Source organism: Diospyros lotus, chromosome 8 (genome assembly GCF_014633365.1).
Source record: "Diospyros lotus cultivar Yz01 chromosome 8, ASM1463336v1, whole genome shotgun sequence".
Classification (NCBI taxonomy): domain Eukaryota; kingdom Viridiplantae; phylum Streptophyta; class Magnoliopsida; order Ericales; family Ebenaceae; genus Diospyros; species Diospyros lotus.
In genome coordinates this window covers 14,332,252-14,353,742 of record NC_068345.1, presented here as the reverse complement: position 1 = coordinate 14,353,742, position 21,491 = coordinate 14,332,252, and the positions used below count along the sequence as shown (strand labels likewise).

Genomic DNA, 21,491 nt, shown 5'->3' with positions numbered 1-21,491 from the left:
CAAAGTTTGGCACACACAGTCTCCCTTGGTAGTAGAGTGTGTCATCACTAGCTATTGTGAAGTCCTTCCGCTTCTCAGTATTAACCTCAGCCTTGATGTACTCAAAGAATTGGTCTCCCTTCTGATAGCTCTTAATCCGATCACAGAGAGTTGGTCGGACAGAGAGTGCTGCCATACGAGCATTAGAATTAGATGGCGTAGTGACAATCTCGAGGCTTAACCTCTCGAACTCCTTCCACAAAGGCTTTTGTGATGTCAAAGCTGCTACTTGGCCCATTTTCTTTCTACTCAAGGCGTCAGCCACTACGTTTGCTTTGCCGGGGTGGTAGTGGATTTCACAATCATAATCCTTCACCAATTCCATCCATCTCCTTTGCCTCATATTCAACTCTTTTTGTGTGAAGATGTACTTAAGGCTCTTATGATCGGTATAGATATCGCATTTACCTCCGTATAGATAGTGTCTCCAGATTTTCAAGGCATGCACTACTGCAGCAAGTTCTAGGTCATGTGTAGGATAGTTTTGCTCATAAGGCTTCAACTGCCTTGATGCATATGCAACTACCTTACCTTTTTGCATCAATACGCATCCAATTCCTTGTTTGGACGCATCACTATAAATAACAAAACCTCCTGACCCTTCAGGAATAGTTAATACTGGCGCGTTGACCAGCCTCTTCTTTAATTCTTCAAAACTAGTTTCACATTTCTCTGTCCATTCAAACTTAGTACCTTTGCGAGTCAGCTGTGTCAAAGGCCCTGCCAATTTGGAGAACCCTTCGATGAACCTCCTATAGTATCCAGCTAAACCCAAAAAGCTGCGAACCTCATTTACATTGGTTGGTCTTGACCAATTTAATACCGCTTCTACTTTGCTGGGGTCCACTTCTATTCCTTGAGCTGTGACAACATGTCCAAGGAATACCACTCGCTCCAACCAAAACTCGCATTTCTTGAATTTTGCAAATAGCTTCTTTTCCTTCAAGATCCCTAAAACAACCCTCAAATGTTTTTCATGCTCTTCTTCACTTCGAGAATACACCAATATATCATCGATAAAGACAATGACAAATTTATCCAAGTACTCATAGAAAACTCGATTCATTAAGTCCATAAAAACTCCAGGCGCATTAGTCAAGCCAAAGGGCATGACTAAAAACTCATAATGACCATACCGAGTTCTGAAAGCTGTCTTCGAGATGTCACTAGATTTGATCCTCAACTGGTGATATCCTGACCTTAGATCAATCTTTGAGAATACTCGTGCACCTTGTAACTGATCAAACAAGTCCTCGATCCTGGGAAGAGGATACTTGTTCTTAATACTAATCTTATTCAATTCCCGGTAATCGATGCACATCCTCATTGATCCATCTTTCTTCTTGACGAATAATACCGGTGCTCCCCAGGGGGATACACTTGGTCGAATAAATCCTTTCCCCAAAAGTTCCTCTAACTGGGTTTTCAACTCGTGTAGCTCCTTTGGTGCCATCCTATAAGGAGCTTTAGAAATAGGTGCGGAACCGGGCACTAAATCAATAGTGAACTCTACTTCTCATTCTGGTGGCATTTCAGTCAGGTCATCAGGGAAGACCTCTGGAAAGTCCTTTCCTACTTTAACATCATTCACTGTTAATTCTTTTCCTCCCTTACCATCACTGACATTAAGAATCCAATACATCATTCTGACTGCAATAGTTTCTTAGCTTTTAATGCTGAAATGACACGGGGAAGGTGTTTTGTCTCAGCCATTGAAAGGCAAAGTTCTATCCCTTCAGGATACTTACAAATTATTTCCTTTTCGAAGCATAGAATGGTCGCATGGTGCTTGGAAAGCCAGTCCATTCCCAAAATCACGTCGAATTCTTGCATATCTAAGACATATAAGGTCGTTTCTAAAAAATTTCCCTTGACCTCCACCTTAGCTGTTCTTACTACATGATTCGTGCTTATTATACCTCCTGAGGGTATCGTTACTCCTAAGGGAGTACTTACATGTTCCACATGTGCATTAAGTTTACTTGCAAACTCAGGGGATATAAAAGAATGGGTGGAACCAGAATCAAACAAAGTATAAGCAGGTATTCTAAAGATGAGGATGTTACCTGCGAATACGTTATGATCTTGATCCTCCTCTTGCCTTGAGAGAGCATAAACCCTAGCTTGACCCTTTGGGGGATTTCCTGGCTTCTGTTGATATGGCTGTTGCTGTTGTTTCTTTAGATGACCCTTGGGACAGAATTTGGCAACATGACCCATTTCACCACAATTGTAACAGGCGCCGGTTCCCATGAGACACAGTCCAGTATGACGCTTCTGACATTTGCCACACACTGGGTTCAGTTGATAATACCCTGATGTTGGATCGCCTCCTTTATTCTTCTTCGAATAATCCTGCTTTCCTTTACCTTTATCCTCCCACTTACATTTTTCTAGTGGTCCAGACTGCGATAGCTTGCTATTGCTGCTAGAGCTTTCTCTAAAGTTCGCCAGTTGGGCCTTAGCTAGCACCTCATGATACGTGCCTAACTCAAAAGTTACGACTGCCTGCCGTAAATCATCTCTCAACCCTTGTTCAAAGCGCCTTGCCCGCTTTTGTTCTGTATCCACTAAGGCTGGGGTAAAACGTGATAGCTCATCAAACTTCCTTTCGTATTCAATTAAGGTCAAGCTACCTTGTTTTAACATGAGGAACTCTACTTCCTTCTGGTTACGGATGTTAGCGGGGTAATACTTCTTAAGAAAAAGTTCCTTGAACTGATCCCAGGTCCACCCATGTCCCTGGGGTCGGGATCTGGCAGTAGAATCCCACCAATGCCTTGCTCCATGTTGTAACATATATGTAGCACAAGTTACCTTCCTAGGGTCTGGACAATCTATGAGATGAAAGATCCGTTCAATTGCTGCTATCCAATATTCAGCTACCAGAGGGTCCAACCCACCCTCAAAAGTTGGAGGTTGAAGCTTCCAAAACTGCTCAACCAGGGTAGCATTATTTCTTAGGTTTTCTTGGGGAGGTGCAACTGGTGGTGTGGCAAGTGGCGTCATGTTGCGGATGGCATCAATGAACTGCATGAACTGCCCGTTGAGGTTGTTGGTTTCGCTAGCCTCATTTTGCGGTTGTCTGCCCCTACTATTGGCACTTCTTGCACGGGTTTCCATAATCTTATGTGAAAAAGAATAATTAATTCCTGAATGTAGGGTCCTTAAGGATAAAGAGTACTATTGTGGAACTTCATATTAACTATGATTTGTTAGTCCATCATTTCATATACCAATATGTATAACACGCAACTAAGGAGCTTCCAGGTAAGGAGGGGGGTCACGTGGACCACTTAAGTCCCAAGCTCGCCTTAGACAGTTTAGGTCTTTTTGACAAAGCCCTTAGCGCGATCACACATATCAATAAACTCAACAATAGATCTATGTTTAATTACGATTCATTATGCAAGCTCTTCTTGATGGACTTGATTCCTAATTGCTTTCATTCTAATAAGCCCTTCCTAAACAAGTATTTCCGCTATAATCATAAACTCTTGAGTTTGGAGCAATATCACTAGCGAAAAACACATACTAATTAATGGCAAATAAGAATCATATCTCTCACATACTTATTCCAACATGAGCTTCATACGTGTGCATACATATAACAACATATGCTCATAAATATAGCTTGAGAGAATAACTACATAGTTAAGGGGGATATGGCTTGCATGAAGATAGTATCCATAAAGAATAAGCATAGCAATTCTTATAACTTACCCGGAGATCAGAAGCTTGAACGGGACGTGGTGGATTTTCATGTTTCCTTAAAAGAATTTCCTTACAAATTTTACTAAAAGTACAAAATTTTCTTTCAAAACAATTTGAGTCTACAGGAAAGTAAAACTTGCTCTGATACCACTTTGTGACACCCGTAACTTACTTACATGCTTAACAATAAATAATAATATTCAAACGAACTTTAAGGTTTAACGCAGAAAAATTGGAGAAACCAGACTTCTATAAACTTAAGTAAAGTTTAGAACATAATAAAAATTCAAAGCACGTTTTGTGTAAATATAAAGTTTGACATGGAAACATGGTTTCAACAGAAGAAACGAGACTTCGCGAAGATTCTTTATAGCAATAACATATATAAAAATATCCGGAGCTTAAAGCCAAACTCATACTTCCTTGAAATTAGATAAAAATCCAAGACATGCTTTATGGCATACATATAAGAAAAGATCAGAGTTCAACCCCAAGAACTTTGTTTCAAAAGGAAACTAAAACTTAAATTCTTGAAAAATTCTTTTTCATTGATCCACCACGCTCCACGTCCCGATCTCCGCATTCATAATCACCTGGGGGGAAATATAAGGGGTGAGATTACGCAAATCTCAGTAAGTACAAGAGAACCATCATATGTATTTAAACAAGTCATGACATAACATAACATATCATATGGAGACACGAGAGGTTCCACCAACTTGCAGGGGTAAGAACCCTCGTGCGTAGCGCTACCGAGCTCCGATCCCGAAACTTGCGTGAACATAACATAACATGAGGGACCACATAACATAGTTCATGGTCATGCTTAAACATCATAAATAGTTCATAATGTACTTACCTCAACTTGGTTTGATGAGATTTGAATGTTTAAGGCTTCACCTTTACACCTCTCAATATGGCATAAACTTAGCTTCGATTGATTTGGAATACCCAAAACTCACCCAAAGGTTCTATTTATAGAATTATCCAACAAATCATAACCTGCCACGTGTCATGTAATTATTTGGGACTCATCATGACTCCCAAGTGTTCACATTGCCAAATATCCTATATAATCATTTCTATCCATGTGTTCTTATCAAATGGTGCCATGTGTCCCATATAATCATTTATATCCATGTGTTCTTATCTTATCTTTGTAATGACCAGTGGAAGCTTGCCATGTGTCCTTGATATTTTGAACCTCACATGCTTAATTACATTTTCAACACTTCCATCATTACATCTCATACGATTTAATTCATTTTTCTACATTTCCCATCATTACTTCACATAGTTAATTTATTTTCTACATTTCCCATCATTACTCCCACATGGTTATTTGATTTTCTACATATCCCATCATTACACCCACATGGTTAATTGATTTTCTCCATATCCCATCATTACACCTTTAACTAGTTAGCTATATTTGGTTACTTTAACTATTTAGTTTGAGATATTTTGATGAGATATTTTTAGGTTTCAAGAATTGCACCTTGGCCCAAAATTTTCGGATAATTTGCACTTAGGCCCTTGCAACTTAGTCCCCGGGCTATTTTTTAATTGCATTTTAGCCCCCAAAGAAAGGATAAATTACGCTAATACCCCAAGATTTTAGGTAAATTATATTTTTACCCGAACTTCAATATTTACGATTTTGCCACTGGCTCAAAAACTAATCATTTGTCTCAAGGTTTCTATAATTCCTTGAAAGGACATATTTCCTCAAGTATTAGAAGCTAAAAATCCCAAGTATTATATTTCAGTTTTAAAATCTTGGGCGTTACACCTCAAGTACCGTATTTCAAAGAAAATCCCCCAACATATCATTACAAACGCGGAATCAAGAATCAAAACCTGAAGGATATCATAATTTCATAATAACATCACATTTTCAAAACAGAATACATGGAGAACCATCTCTCGAATGAACAATTTTTCCTCAGATATAACCAAAAGATATCTCAAAATAACATTGAACCATAATAGTATTACATAATCATTTTTCAAACATCATTCGCAACACGTAACATTCTTACATTTAATAAGACTATTCATCATAAGTTTCTTAACATGGCTAAAACATATCTGAATCTTCCTGAAGAAGCAAATTACCGAAACAACTTAACAAACCCATCGAACACGTCATCTCGTGTTGTTACATCACAACCACTTCCTTGCCTTAGCTGCAAGTCCTAACTGGAATGTTGAATGTTCTAGGGGCATAGTCCAAGTTAGATGTTGAATCATCTAAGTGAGGGTTCAAACAGTTACATGAATACATGATGCAAGGACATGAATAAACAGACTCCCTAGTGTAACTTCCCTAGCAATCCAGCCTGACACGGAACTTTTAGGTAGTCATCCTAGCATGCACACACAGCACAGGAGACCCCTGTACGTTATTCCAGCAACATTTTTGGGGAATTACGGCTACACTATCAGGGCAACAACCCATCCCGTTCATAAGTATCGATATGCCAACAATATCATGTCAAGTGAAAAATCACAACTATCGATGCAACAATACAAGTATAGATATGTCAAGATGCACATAAATTATATATAACTTAGCAAACTTTGTGAATATCATTCTCAACATAGGCAAAACATAACACGTATAAGTTTTCGGGAAAAACCACTCACCTTAACTTAGCTTCTCAGGCTTCCTCAGTATACGTGCCCTGACCTTGAAACACGTGACTAGATAATTTTCTTGCTTCAACATGCTCCTCTAGCCCCAAATTAATTCTTAGAATTTTTTGAAAGCTTTTTCGATTTTTTCCATATTTTTCCATTTGTTTTCTCTTTCTTTTTCTTTTTTTTTTCTTCTTCTTCTTCTTCTTCCTCCTTCCTTCTCTTTCATGCGCACAAACTGCTACACGCCAGCCACCTCCGTGTGCCACCGCTGTCCTCGTTGGCCACCGCTGCCTTGCTGGACCACCACTACACGCCCCTACGACCATCACCATGGCCGCAGCTTCGTTGTTGCAACACCAGCCATCGGCCACCATTGCGACTGTCGTTGCTACTCCTGTCGCAGGCTGAACCACTGCACATACACAACAACCTTCCCTTGTTGTTGTTTGCTGCTTGCCTCACACACAGCCATGGCTGCCATTTTGCTTCCTCTGCCATCTTTACCTCACTCATCTCTCTCTCAATCTTTCCTTCCAATTGTTTCCAATTCCTACCCTATTTATAGCCATTCCACCGCCATTCCACCGACTCCCCTACCTTGGCCATCACTCTTGCAGCAAACTTAGCCATGAAACTCCTTGTAGCAACTTGGCCACCACGCGCGTACGCGCGTGCGCGCGCGCGCACACACACACACACACACACATATATATATATTATATAATGCACTATGATATAAGGGAAATTACATAATAAATCCAAAATTTTATCTTTATTTCGTTTGGACATTTCTCTAATTGCAATTACACCCTCAAACATTAAATTAATTTGCATTACGATACTTAAAATTCAAAATTAATAACTCTAAATTACTCGATAAGTGCAATCTCATCTCTACACTCTCATATGACCTTTGTTTCACCCCCAAAACCACTTTAGGGTTGATCCTTACATAAAACTAAGCCCCCTCAGGGTCCCGTTGACTTCTCAAAAGTCCCTTACGATTATTCGATTTTTCAGACTACATTTTAGCTGTACTGAAAACTTTTTTTGATATGACCGCTTTCAGTGTCATAAATCTCGTATTGAGATCGTCAATCCCATATCTTCTTTCTTTGATATCTAAGTTCCAAAACATTCCCTACAGTCAATTCGGTCTCTCATAACTGTGAGAGATACACTATAACCCTAAATTATTTGAAAATTTCACTTACGACCCAAGATAAATTATACTTGAGTCCTTTAGAAAAATCTCAGATATTATAGCAGGTGTTAAAATTAATGTATGGTGGTGTAGGTGTGTTATGCCATCCCTTTTGGGAGAAGAAAAATTTTCACCAAAGAGTAAGCCAGGTAAAGGGAATTTCCACTTAGAAGGAGGAATGCATGCATTTCCTCTTGGATGCAGGCTTTTCCTCCCAAGTAAAGCCATTTCCTCCCGAGTACAGGCATTTCCTCCTGCGTGAAGGCATTTCTGTTAATGTATGCCTTACAACTTAAGTGTTAAGTTGTACTTGAATATTAAGATGTGATATATTTGTTGAGTAATATATCTAGTTGTTTCACGTTCATGTTATCTATTGACAAACTTTCTCTTTTGTATTTATTTATTAATTCAACAATTACTTAAATATAATATGCCTAAAGACAAAGTCCCTAGGTTTACTCTATGTTGAAAAGAATTGAGGTGTGACTTCGATTGTAAGGTTTTTGATACACCTAAGAGTATAACTTTAAACTTGTCCCTGGTCAAAAGTGTCATCAAGATGAGACATCACAAAGAGATCGGTGTGTGCTATGTTGTTACCTTTGGGAAAGGTAGTAGTTGTGAACGGAAACGCCAACACTTGGTGTGTCATGTAAGAGTTTTTATCAATTTTCAAAAAAATTTCAAAAACTCAAATTGTAACGACTTGTTAATGGGTCTAGAATTTTATGAGAAATATGGTTTTATTATGTGTAATGCATTTCGAGCATTGTCCAAATTAAATGGGTCAAAATATTTTATGTGTTTATAAAAAGGAAAATTAATGGGAATGTTAATTCATGGGAAAAATGAAATGTAAGTGGAAAATTTAAATGATGTATAAATTGGGTTGATCATGTCAACAAATGGGTTGGGATAATGATTGAAAGGCCTAAATGCAATGGATTGTTGGAAGATTTAAACAAAGGAAATGAAATGGTAAAGGACCAAAATGGGCTTGGACTTATATGTGTGTGTGTGTGTGCAATGCATATGTATGACAAGATGCACATATGTCAACATAAACTTGGTGAAACCCTCGCAATTTCATGCTCACTTAAGCAAATAATACCACGTATAAAATTTTTGGGTGAACCACTCACATTGATTTAGCTTTTTAGGCTTTCTCGGTATGCGTACCCTGACTTCAAAACTCGAGCCTTGGCAAACTTCCTGGCCAAAATTTTCAGGAAATTAATAAAACATAATTTCCTAATTTTTCATAATATTTTTCTAATTTTCCTTTATTTTGTTCATTTTTTTCTATTTTTCCTTACATTCACGCGCCTTGTGTGTGCACCCATGCGCTCGAAGCCGGTCGTCTTCTTTGGCTTTCTTTTCACTGTCGATGACAGGTTTTGGGCTTGTTTCTTCGATTTTCTTCTTCCTTCTTGGCTTATTTATTCTTCCGAACACAATGGTATCCCTATTGCACGATGACTCCAATTGGAACACCTTCGATTTGGCCGTTAAAGCTCGGCTCCGACGAATTCTCAATTTTTCAGCAAGGCTTAAAACCACCTCAAATCAACACCTCACTCACTCAAAATTTTCAAAAATAATCTCCACAACTTAGAGAACAAAAGCCCCTTAATAATACTCTCAAATTTTCCCTCGATTGCTTTGATTACTTGACTTAATTTCTATAAAACTCTCAACCTATTTCCTGCTATATATAGCCTCTCCAACCGCATCTCCGTCCAACCACGACCTCGCCTTGCATCGCAAAGTCTAGGCCTAGGCCATGATGGCCCTAGGCACCCTCAAACGGTCGGGATTCGACCTCCACACCGGCAGCCAGTGTAGCCATTAACTGTCATGGCGGATTTCACACTTGCTTTGTAGTTTTGCTCCCCAACTTTCAATTTCTTTCATTTTGACCTTCTTTCCTTATGTCCTCAAGTTTCTAAAATTTACACTTAATCTCCACGATTTTGAGAAATTACATTTTAGCCTAAAAATTGAAAATTTTCACTTATGCCCCAAAGTAATTACACTTGAGTCCTTAAAAAATTATCAGTTATTACATAGTGTACTGGGATTATTATTCCCTCACCATCCAATGGGGAGCAGGATGACTATGAAGTTGTAAGGAATGTCAGCAGGGGGAATACAGCCAGGTTTTCGAAGGCGTTCATGGCTCCTATAACGATGAGTGTATTATCAAGATCCTTAAACCTGTCAAGAAGAAGAAGATCAAGAGGTAAATAAAAATTCTACGGAACCTTTGTGGTGGGCCATATATTATTAAATAATTGCCTGATATTGTTATGATCAGCAATCAAAGACCCCAAGTCTGATGTTTGAGTATGTGAATAGCGCAAACTTTAAAGTGCTATGCGCTTTCTGCAATTTCGATACTTGATATTACATATATGAACTTTTAAGGCTTTGGATTACGGCCACTCTCAAGGTATCCTGCATCGTGATGTGAAGCCCCACAATGTTATAATTTATCACAAGCAGCGCGCGTAAGCTTCATCTTATAGATGGGGGCCTTGCAGAGTTATATAATCCTGGGAAAGAGCATGAATGATGTTCGTGTTGCTTTAAGATACTTCAAAGGCCTTGAGGTTCTTGTTGATTTGCAAGATTATGATTACTCCTTGGACTTGTGGAGCATTGGTTGTATGTTTGCTGGGATGATATTCCGCGAGGGGCCATTTTTCTATGGGCATGATAATTACGATCAGCTAGTGAAAAATTGCCAAGGTGCTTGGAACAAATGAACTAAATGCTTGTCTTAGCAAGTGCCAACTGGAGATGGACCCACATTCTGTTGCCCTTGTGGAGTAGCATACCAGGAAACCATGGACAAAATGCATTAATTCCGATAATCAACATGTGGTTGTTCCAAAGGCAATTGAATTTTTGGACAAGTCGTTCCAGTATGGCAGTTGAGAAAGACTTCACTGCCAAAGAAAGAAACGATATGGCTCATCCTTACTTCGACCTAGCCTGCATTGGTCATGTCATCGTGTTAAAAATTTTGTGTTGCGTCTGGTGGTAGTGGGAATCATATTGTTGAGAGCTGAAGCGTACTGGCTTCCAATGGGAATGATGTTGAAGCATACAAGTCAGGAGTCCCCAAGGCAACATTGTTATGCCTTTCGTTCGAGCAAGTTCTCAGGCAATGGTTTATTCCTGGAGTTTGCCTTTTTCTTGAGCATTGCAGTATATAACCCAGAAAAAATTAAGTTATATGAGATCTCATTTATTGACTCATGGCTACTATCTCGCAATCCAATTAAGAGGCGGCTACTCTGAAAAATGAGGAAGCCTGAACCCAATGAAAGAAAGGACGTTTTACCAAGACAAATTGTTCGTGCATATTCTTTCTAGGTATGGACGTAAGCATTATGTCAAACTACATAACCAAAATATGGATACTTTTTTTGAGTGTGGACATAGACATTACGCCGAACTGCAAAAACAAAATATGCATATTCTTTTTCAATGTGGACATAGGTGTTACGCCCACAATTTCAACAAGCATATATATACATGAAACTGTGGAGTCGTGACATTATGATAAAAAATCTATTGCCCTGCTTATGGCTCGATAATGAGGAGGAAAACAAGCTCGTTGCCCCACACATAACCTGACAATGAGAAGAAAAACAAGCCCATTGTCTTGTTTATAACCTAGCAACGAGGGAAAAACAAAAGTTCATACTATCCCGTTTATAGCCTGGCAACGAGGAGAAAACGAAGCTCGTTACCCCGCACATAACCTGACAACGAGGGACAAACAAAAGTCTCATTGCCCTACTCATAGCCCAACAATAAAGAAGATAACAAGCTCATTGCCCTACGTATATCCCAGTAACGAGGTAAGAACAAAAGGCCTGTTACCTCGCTAACCGCCTGGCAAAGAGGAAAACAACAAGGTTGTTACCCCCACACATAGCCCGACAATAAGGAGAAAACAACTCCCGTCGCCTTGCACATAGCTCGACAATGAGGGAAAACCAAAAGGTCCATTGCCCCGCGCATAGCCCGACAACGAGGAGAAAACGAAGCCTATTTCCCTACACATAGCCCTGCAACGAGAGAAAAATAAAAGTTCTCATTGTCCCGCTTATAGCCCAGCAACGAGGAGAAAACGAAGCCCATTGCCTTACGCATAACTCGACAACGAGGAAAAAATAAAAGTCTCATTACCCTACTCATATCCCAGCAATAAGGAAGACAACAAGCCCGTTATCCTGCTCATAGCTCAGTAACGAGGTAAAAATAAAAGTCCCGTTACCCTATTAACTACTCGACAATGAGGAAAACAACGAGGCTGTTGCCCCCGCACATAGCCCGACAATGAGGGAAAACCAAAAGGTCCATTACCCCTCGCATAGCCCGGTAACGAGGTTTGCACAATCGCTTCGTCCACATGATTGGCTCATTGTCCCGCCTAACGGCTCGGCTACATGGTTAGTACAATCAATTTGTAAACACAATTGGCCCGTTGTCTCACCTAGTGGCCTGATAACGTGGTTAGCCAAATCAATTCGTCAACGCTATTAGCCTGTTGTCCCATCTAACAACCCGACAATATGGTTAGCACAATTGATCCGTAAACACGATTGGCCCGTTGTCCCACTTAATGGCCTGACAACGTGGTTAGCACAATCAATTCGTCAACCCGGTTAACCCGTTGACCCGCCTAATAACTCGACAACATTGTTCGCACAATCGCTCCATCCTCACGATTGGCTTGTTGTCCTGCTTAATGGCCTAGCAACATGGTTCGAACAATTGTTCCATCAGCACAATTGACTCGTCGCCCTACTTACAACCCTTCAACAAGGTAAAAACAAGAAGCCTATTGTCCTACATATAGCTCGACAATGGAGGAAAAACAAGCTCGTTGCCTCACGCATAGCCCAATAACGAATGAAAAACACAAAATTGTTATCTAGCAAATAGCCCGACAATAGGAAAGTATAAGATCGCTATCCTGCGAGTAGCTCAATAATGGCGAGGCATAATCAGTGTACTATTCCATTTACTTATAGCCAAAGGTAAGAATGGGGAGCAATTGTTGTATAACAAGTAAAAGCTTATTAAAAAGCCAAAAAAGCCCAAAATAGTTTTTTTTTTTTAAACTAAAATGCGTAAATTTTTCATACGTAGGGCAAAGTGGTCTCACACAAACGCACAAACTAGATAATTTCGACATTCAAAAATTCCTTCGAATATTCTATAATTATCCATAAAGAATTGAAATTCTAAATGGATTTCGAAATATTGGAATAGTATCATCTATAAGAAATTTTATTCTCAAAAAAAGTAAGATAAACGTCATCCATAAGAGATAGACGTCATCTATAGAGTTAAGCACTATCTATAAGAATCTCAATCTTGGCCTAATCTGGATTACTCTATATTTCTCTATAAATAAGCAGGTCAACATTTCTGAGAATGTACGACGTCTCTAATACTATTTTCAATACAATTTTTATTATTTTTAGTGTCTAATTTAAGTATCAGAGTGTTTATGCAAGAACCTCTCCGCGATCTTTAATTATTTTCATATTTTTACAAATTCAATCAGCTTGATGAAAATATTTTTAATTAAATTAATTTATTATTATATCTACGTAACAACAATATAAATAGTTTTTTCATTATGAAAGTGGTGAAATGTTAGCTTTATCTAGGGATATATTAAATTTGAGTTCTCATAACATGAGATTTGGTATAATTTAGAGATTTAATAAGGAAGGAGACTTATAATATTATTAAGAAAGTTCCTAGTAAAGGTTGCACTCAGGGTCACGTACGAGATAGTTGGGAGACCAACCAAAATCTCAATTAGATAGACATATAGATATAGTTCCTAAAAGGCTATTACATCTACCTTCTCTAGTACCAATGAAAAGACCACTTCTAATTTTTATAGACCGTGCCTAATTCTCATACTCATAATTTCCTCATGGGGCACAAAGTACCTCTATTAGTTACCAAAAAAAAAAAAATTTGAAGTTTACCCTAATTTTTAATTTTGTACCGAAATTTTAACTTTTTAATTCTAATATCATACTGTTATTTAGTTTTAGTTATGAACCACTTACTTGCTACAAATAACTTTTGTTGTTGTATTAAAACATAAAAAAGTTGATTGATTTATCTAATATTAAATTTGATAAAATGAAATAATTAAAAATAATATTACTTGGGAATACAAGTTGAAGGCTGAGATTACGAATTTAATTTCTCATGGTAGATCCATAACGTCTAACGAAGATAGATAATGATTCATAAATAAAATTAAATAAAAGTATGATCCTATTGTTAAAAAATAAAAAATTAATCTAGAAAGTTAAATTCAGGTAACATTTAATACATTGACCGATTAGGGAAGACATGAACCGAAAGTGACGTGAAATAAAGTTATGGACAGGAGGGTAGACAGGAATGGCGTGGTCCACGTGCCCCTCGCTAGGACTACCACGTGCCCCTCACTAGGTCTATAGGGTTTGGCACTGGGCGCCACTTGGCACAAGCTTAGTGAAAAGAAGGTCTTGTGACGCGGTGAAATGAATAGGCGTAAGTTGTACTTGATTTGAACAGAATATTTAATTATGTATTTTATTTTATGTTAATTACACGTATTAATATTTTTAGTTTAAATATATTCTAATCCAAAATAATTTTTACACTACTAAACTTGAACTTAAGATGTTTTATGAATGATGTTTAATCTTCAAATCAATTTATCTATTAATGTGTGTTTGACAATTTTTTTTGGTACTATTTATTTATTTTTTAAATTTTAGTGATAATTAAAATATCAGTCAGATCTATTAATCAAATTAAGTTTAATACATATATATATACGGTCTCAAGACAATTAAAACAAAGTGACATTTAGTTCTCAACTAAAATTTTGCCTTATTCCATGCATCAATCATTTATTTTCATTTTCTTTAGTCATTTGGTTAATTAAGAGTTACAATGACACATAAGACAAAATCTTTATTACTACGTATCATATTAATTTTTTTAGATTGAAAATATAAAAGTTCCTAAACTATTAAAGATTGTGACCTTTAGCTCCTTAACTAAAATTTTGACATATCCTCGCTTCAACCATTTGTTTTTGTTCCCTATAAGCATGACGAAATCTCTATAACACATGAGATTAATTTTAACAAGAAAAATTTTACTTAATAGAATTGTAAGATAGATACATTCGATGATTGTACAAAGTTTGATCCCTTGAAGAAACTAACCTCTGATTGTACATAATATATTGACAATTTGAGTATGTAAATAATGGTAGAGAAAAACAAATTGTAAAATGCATAAGAGATTGAATAAGTCTCAAACTATCTCATTTATAATAAGCATAATCCAAAAATATAATTCAACTAATACGAGTTTTAACATCCAAAACAATAATCCCAAACAAAATGACCAATCAATACAGGCATTTTCTGAAATCTCCTAAATGATTTTCAAAAATTAGTTTTAAATTGTTGGTCAAAATGAAGCTATTACGGGCATTTTCTGAACTGCCTTGGACTACTATCTTGGACTGTTTTGGGTTAGGAATAGTCCATGGATCAGGCCCAACTTCTCAAAGCCCAATGAACCTAAGGTCGAAGGCATCTCGGGGAGGTCACGTAATTACTAAAGCGCGAGCTCCAATCGCAATGGTGAGCGAGCTCCCAACGATGCTTCTAACCTGTTAACCAATCCGATCAGCTTGCAAAGAAGACCACAAAGTAGAATAACCGAATCTGATGTCTACTTGTCCTTATCAGTGGTAAACTAATCCCTAGATGGTGTAGAGCTTTTACTCTTGGTTTTATAGAGATAATAAGAGCACATTATCCCTCACGATATGGCCCCACCGCTTTGAACTTTGTGTAAATTGTCAATACCCCACACTATTAATAGGGAGTCAAAAGCCATTGCATAGACATGATAAAAAATATATATTGTTACTCTGCCAAAATTTTCAGAGAATAGTTGTAAACTAGGTATCGTTCTGGTCGAACCACGTAAAAAATTATTGCGTATTGTTTGTTGATTGAGCTATTGTTTTCTTCCCCTTGTATTTGTGATTATTCTATTAGTACGAGCTAACGAATCTGAGTCGACCAATTCTGAACGTCGACATAAGCTAAAATTTTTCAAAGGCAAAAGACCATCAATTGATGATGAAAATTAATTATATTTTGATGATGAAATTATTGTGTACACGGCTATTAACTTGGTGCTCTAAATTATTTTTATATAATTTATTAAGCACCAAAATTAAAACTAATTTCATCACGCAATTTAATGTCAAAAATCTTGTGATAAATTTCTTGATGACATTTAAAATATTATGTTTTTATTTGATTAAAAATATTATATCAATGAAAATAATTTTAAAGTGTAGAAAAAGTTTCAAATTGACTTTTTGGCCATTGCTACAGTAATTTCCAATTGCTACAGTAATTTCCGACAGCTACAGTTTTTTTTGGTGCTACAGTGTTACAATACTGGTCGATCGTTTCTTATAACCAGTCGACTGTTTTATGTAAGCTTTCAGTTGTTTGCTATTGACCGCCTCTGTATCATGAGCTATCAATCGTTCTTCAAAACGGTCGATCGTCTTGCTTCACCAATCGACCATTGTTTGAATTTTTTAGCTAACTGGTCGATCGGTTACTTGAATCAGTCAACCATTTCTATCATAGAAAGCTCTAACGGCTAGTTTGACAACTTGCCCAAGACACTCCATCAACTACTAATGGCTATATTTTTGAATGGGTTTAAAATGCACTATAAATAAAGGATAGATGGATGATTCAACACATTGAGGGGAGTTCATTACAAGCCTACAAGTGTTTATTCTTCAAGTGCTTCATTGTTTTATTCATTTCTCTCTCAAAGGCTTTACATTCATTTTGCATCATTTGTTTACAAGCCTTGTGATTATTTTAGAGAGATCTTCTAATCTAGAGTTTCATCTCTTAGAATCTGTTTACTATTTTATCTCTTGTAACTCTTAGCAAGATTAGCTAGAGGGCCTATATTGCTTGTAAGAGGATTACTTTTCCTAACTTGTTGTTAAAGGGCTTGCTTCTTTAAGTAAGAAGTTGTATATTTCTAGCTTATTACTAGAAGGCCTATCCGAAATAATATGAGGATTATAGTGAATTGCTTGAAAAAGTCTTAGTGGGGAGTTAAACTAATGGATTAAGATTGATTTAAGTCGAACCACTATATATCATTGCGTCTCTTTTTTGTCTGTGCTTTTTGTTTCATTTATTGTTTCAAGTATTTCAATAATCCTCATTTTTCATCAAAAAGATTTTCAAATTCAATTAATTTTTTAAACAATCCAATTCACCCCTTTTGAGTATTGGTGCCATTGCTATACAAACCTATCAGGGATCCAAGCCTTGATATGGCCCGAATTCTATTACTTGTATCTAGTGTTAGTGGGCACTTGGCAAGGTGGCATGTTGTGCGAGGGTAAACTGAGCAATGACTCAATATTTAACCACGTGGCCATGGAAGGCGAGCACGTATAATGGAGATTGCAAAAATCTACCTCACGGTGGGCGCCAAAGTAATGATGTTTCGAAGCCGATCAAGACCTAATCTGCCCAAGGATTGTCCTCGTGGTTGGTTTTCCTTAGCCCTAGGGTGTTCCCAGTTGCTCTTGACCTAGAGCTTCTTTGGGATTTGCCTAACTTGAAAAGGGAGCGGCAAGGTTGAATCGTCTAGTGTATCTTTCAACGATTAAGTTCATAATGAGACTTGGGGTTGAATGACGTGATGGCGATACAATAATTATATACTAAATGAGGTATTTAACTCTTGAGAATTTACGTCTTTATATAAGCACACTGTAGAGTCATGGTTGTGCCACTTGGATGATCGAAGGTTGGTTTGGTGGGTGTTTATGATCACACCATGTGAAAGGGTGAATTTGAACTCGTGAGTTGACTTAGCTGATAAGAAACATGGTCCTGGGTCTGAACTTAGGCCTGGCTTAGGTTCTTTGGACTAGATTTGTCATCCAAGCCTGACGAGGCTTCCAATTAGATCTAGATTTTTATGCTCTAGCCCATATCTGATAAGGGACATTTTTGCATTTTTAGAATTGGACCCCCGACGTCAAAAAGGATCTTGATCCAGAAAATGGAATTGGCCTTCTAGCATTAGGATTATAAGAGAGAGAGAGACAGACAGAGACAACAGCAAAGTTGAGCCATGATCGCCGTGATTTGTAGACAATGCTCAATTAGACCCAATTTCTTGCTGGCATGATATCTCATATCATCATTTGTATATTGTTGCATGCTTGTTATGTAATTTTTTTTATAAATGCGTAAAATCATGTACAACCATAATAATTATTATATTTTCATATCGAAATTTAATTACCTTGTTTTCTCAAATTTTGCAACCGATCCACGTCATGTTAGTTCGGAAAGATCGCACTTTTTGATTTGAATATTGTGCCAGATTCATCACCACTTATCAATTGCTTCAGATCTCAGTCAAAAATTTAGAAAGAAGAAAAGGGCCATTCTTTATCTGATGTAAAAATTTGAATCAAAGTTTACGAAATGAATTTTACAACTTTTCCATTCACCAATTCCTATCCTTCTTGCATAAATTGCATCCGAGACTCTCATAGCTCATTCCCATAAAAATCTTTTCTAAAGGTTCATATATTTTATGTTTTAGTCTCTAGACACACTCACATCGTCAATTTAAAAATATATTTAGATGGCATAACATGTTAAACAAAAATAATAAATAATAGAAAGATATATTTTTGAGTTACAGAAAAGAGTACTTTTGGTAGATGACCAAAACTCAAAAGTGTAAATTAACCAATAATTTTCAATACAATAGTCAGCAAGCACCGTGAAATGGTCACTTAGACTTTTGACTTACTGAATGTTAAAATTGTTTGCCTCTTCACTTTGGATTTGTTTGTGACAAGAAACAAATGAATGTGGGAATAATACTAAATCTGAATCTGAGAATAAGTACAATTGATCGAGGATTCACAGTTATAAACTACTATTTTCCATTTCATTTGAGTTAAAAAAGAAAATGACAACAAATTCAGCAATCAGAACCTGAAAGAAGAGAATCTTCCACCCTTCAATTTCATCGTCGAATTGCCATCTTCTGTACAGATTGAAACCACAAGGAACGGGTCTACGATGGCGAAAGGTGCCTTCTACTCTTAAAACTTTCATCCGCCGCCACCGCCTTCATCTGGCGTGTCGTCGTGGTCGTCCTCATCGTAATCGTAATCGCCACAGTCATGTACAGATCCAAGAGCAAGAACCAATTGGTTTTCGAGATACCTCTGCAGGAGAACCGATTCACCGCCTTCACCACCGCCGCATCGGCCTTCCTCGCAGAGGTGCATCCCATCGCCGCCGTGGTCGTCGGTGGGAGGAGCAGATTTGAGGAGTCTCCGGCGGCGACGGAGGCGGCAGAGGCGGATGCAGACCTCAGCGGCGCAGAGGAGGGGGAAGGTCGCGCAGAGGAAGGGGATGAGGACCGGCGAGCAGAGGGCGAGGAGGAGGTATCGTCTACGGCGGCGGCTCAGCCAGGCTACCAGGACCATCAGCGTTGATGCGACGGTGGCCGTTGGATCGTCCTCCGCGGCGTGATCGGCATCGCCGCTCCGGTGGCCGAGCAAGGTCTGTTGATTCTGAGCTTTGTGCTTGGTTTTGGTCCCCGAACACCGCAACCATTCCCACATGATTTTCGCAGTATCTTTGCGATTGCACATAAAGAAAGCGTGAGCCCAGCCTTGAGCATCTGACTCTGACCGCCGCTGCCTCTCTCTCCCTCCTTTCCTTATGGCTCTTATTTTCACAATTACAGTATTATTATACATTTTAAATAAATATTAAGTATTTCATAATACGAATTGATAATTTTATTGGATAAAATATTTTAATATAATTATTGCGATTGTTAAAATTAAAATTAATGTTAAAATTAAAATTAATATTCCGTCCAATAAAACTCTAAATTTGAATTATAGAATAAGATCAAATATTATTATGATTATTAAATTGTGATTTTTTTCTAATGGGCAAAGGAGATGACAATCGAAAGCCGCTATGTTGCTTGAATGCGCCAGCTCACAAGGCATGTGATGTAAGGCAAATTAAAAAAGAAATCTACAACACACACATGCTGCCATATGAAGGAGTGGAAACAGACAAATGATGACCTAATAGGTGATTGGGTGCTAACCTTTTAGTGATTGGAAGGAGTAAAACTTGTTATAAATTATTATGCCAACTCTAGTCAAGTTTGGTCACTTGTTATAAGTTATAGCTACACAAAATAAATGTGTTACAAGCATTTAAATATGTTACAAGCATTTAATGGAATGATGAGTTATCTTAATAAAATATTTAATATGAATACTTATCATCTACCTCTTATCATTGTGATTATTGGAAATGAGACGATGCGATATATGTTGGTTAGCTTTTTTTTTTTTTTTTTCTTTTTGTAAGTAGTTGAGTACACAAATAATAAAATACGCGAATCTTTGATGTGGCAACATAGGATAAACGTGCCTCTTAGTTGTGTGAAAGTGGTTACCAAGATTTTTGATAGAACGACACATAAATGAGAAATGACACACTCTATATCTACACATTCTTGTTTGTAGGCCCTCGAGCATGTAAATATCAAAACAAATGGAACTATGTGTGCTTGCGTGACACAAATGTGTCTCGCAAGCTACATGAAGGTAGTTACCAAAAATGGTTAATTGATCTCAAATAATTTAAAAAATTATGGGGTGATGATGAATTAAAGAATAAATTGCCTTGAGAATCTTTTATAATTTGAGTCATTTATATAAAAACTTTACGTCATTTGTTTTCGTCTTATAAAGTCCCTTTAATTTACCTTTTTTTGCTTGAACACTTTATTAGTTTTTGACTTAGGTGGTTAGAAAACAAATTATGATAAATTTAACCGACATTCACTTAATCTCTCTCTAATTGGTAATTACAAAATAATAAAAACAATAAAAGTAAGAGAGACGAAGTTAGTCGATAGTTTACACCCTATATGGAATGAATGAATTTTAAAAAAAAAATTGTGAAATTAATTTTCAATTCTAAATTTTTATGTTTGGAATGGAAAGAGAAATGTTCATTTCAGTTCTTGGAATCCAATTCCATAGAATTGAAGATAACAAAACCAACTTCCACTAAAATAGGTGAAATTTGCAAAAGAATTCCACATCTTTGGCTGTTTGTTTGGATGTAAAACATTTTACATATAAAATTATTTTTTATTTTATTTTCTGGTGTTTGTTTACATTGTGAAATATTTTACATAAATTAGTTATGTATGTATGTTTAAACACATATATGTATGTAAATCCAAGTGTGTGCATATGTATGTATGTTTTATATATCTGTATATGTATGAATATATGTATACATATTGTGCCTTTATGTATATACACATAAATATATATGTGAAAATGTTTTGATGAAAGGAAAAAATAATTTATTAACTTTGGTGTAAATAGGAAAAGGAGTTATAGATTTTAAATTGGTAAGTTATTTTATGTCCTTTGTTATATTTTTCATCTTTTTTTGTCAACCAAACAAGCCAAGAAATAGGAAATTATTTTTCATCCTATAAAAAGGGTTACCTACGTAAGGTTCAACACAGAAAAGGCATAGAGCGTTAAATATATTGTGTGAGTCCATGTTATCACTTGGGTTGCACGGAAATGAAAATGGAAAAAAGATATTTTTTCAAAAAGGTAAAAAACGAAAATGCAAGATAAACTGTAAATTTAAAAAATATAGTGGCATATGTGAAAATTAGTTAA

At 36.9% G+C, this 21,491-nt stretch overlaps 1 protein-coding gene and 1 pseudogene across 5 annotated transcripts in view; one reads left to right on the top strand and one right to left on the bottom strand.

The window, feature by feature from the left end:
* LOC127808821 (uncharacterized) overlaps window positions 1-19,474 on the bottom strand; it is a 62,043-nt gene extending 42,569 nt beyond the window's left edge. For 3 of the 5 annotated variants that reach the window (XM_052347471.1, XM_052347470.1, XM_052347469.1), the window contains exon 1: window positions 18,739-19,474. In XM_052347471.1, the coding sequence (XP_052203431.1) occupies window positions 18,858-19,406 (549 nt within the window). In that variant the 5' untranslated portion in view covers window positions 19,407-19,474 and the 3' untranslated portion in view covers window positions 18,739-18,857. Of the gene's footprint in view, window positions 1-3,873; window positions 4,347-4,612; window positions 4,802-18,738 lie in introns of those variants that run through there. The other 2 variants (XR_008024984.1, XM_052347468.1) reach the window with 2 other exon arrangements.
* LOC127808536 (casein kinase II subunit alpha-4, chloroplastic-like) lies at window positions 9,461-10,543 on the top strand (annotated as a pseudogene).
* Window positions 19,475-21,491: the final 2,017 nt, after the last annotated feature.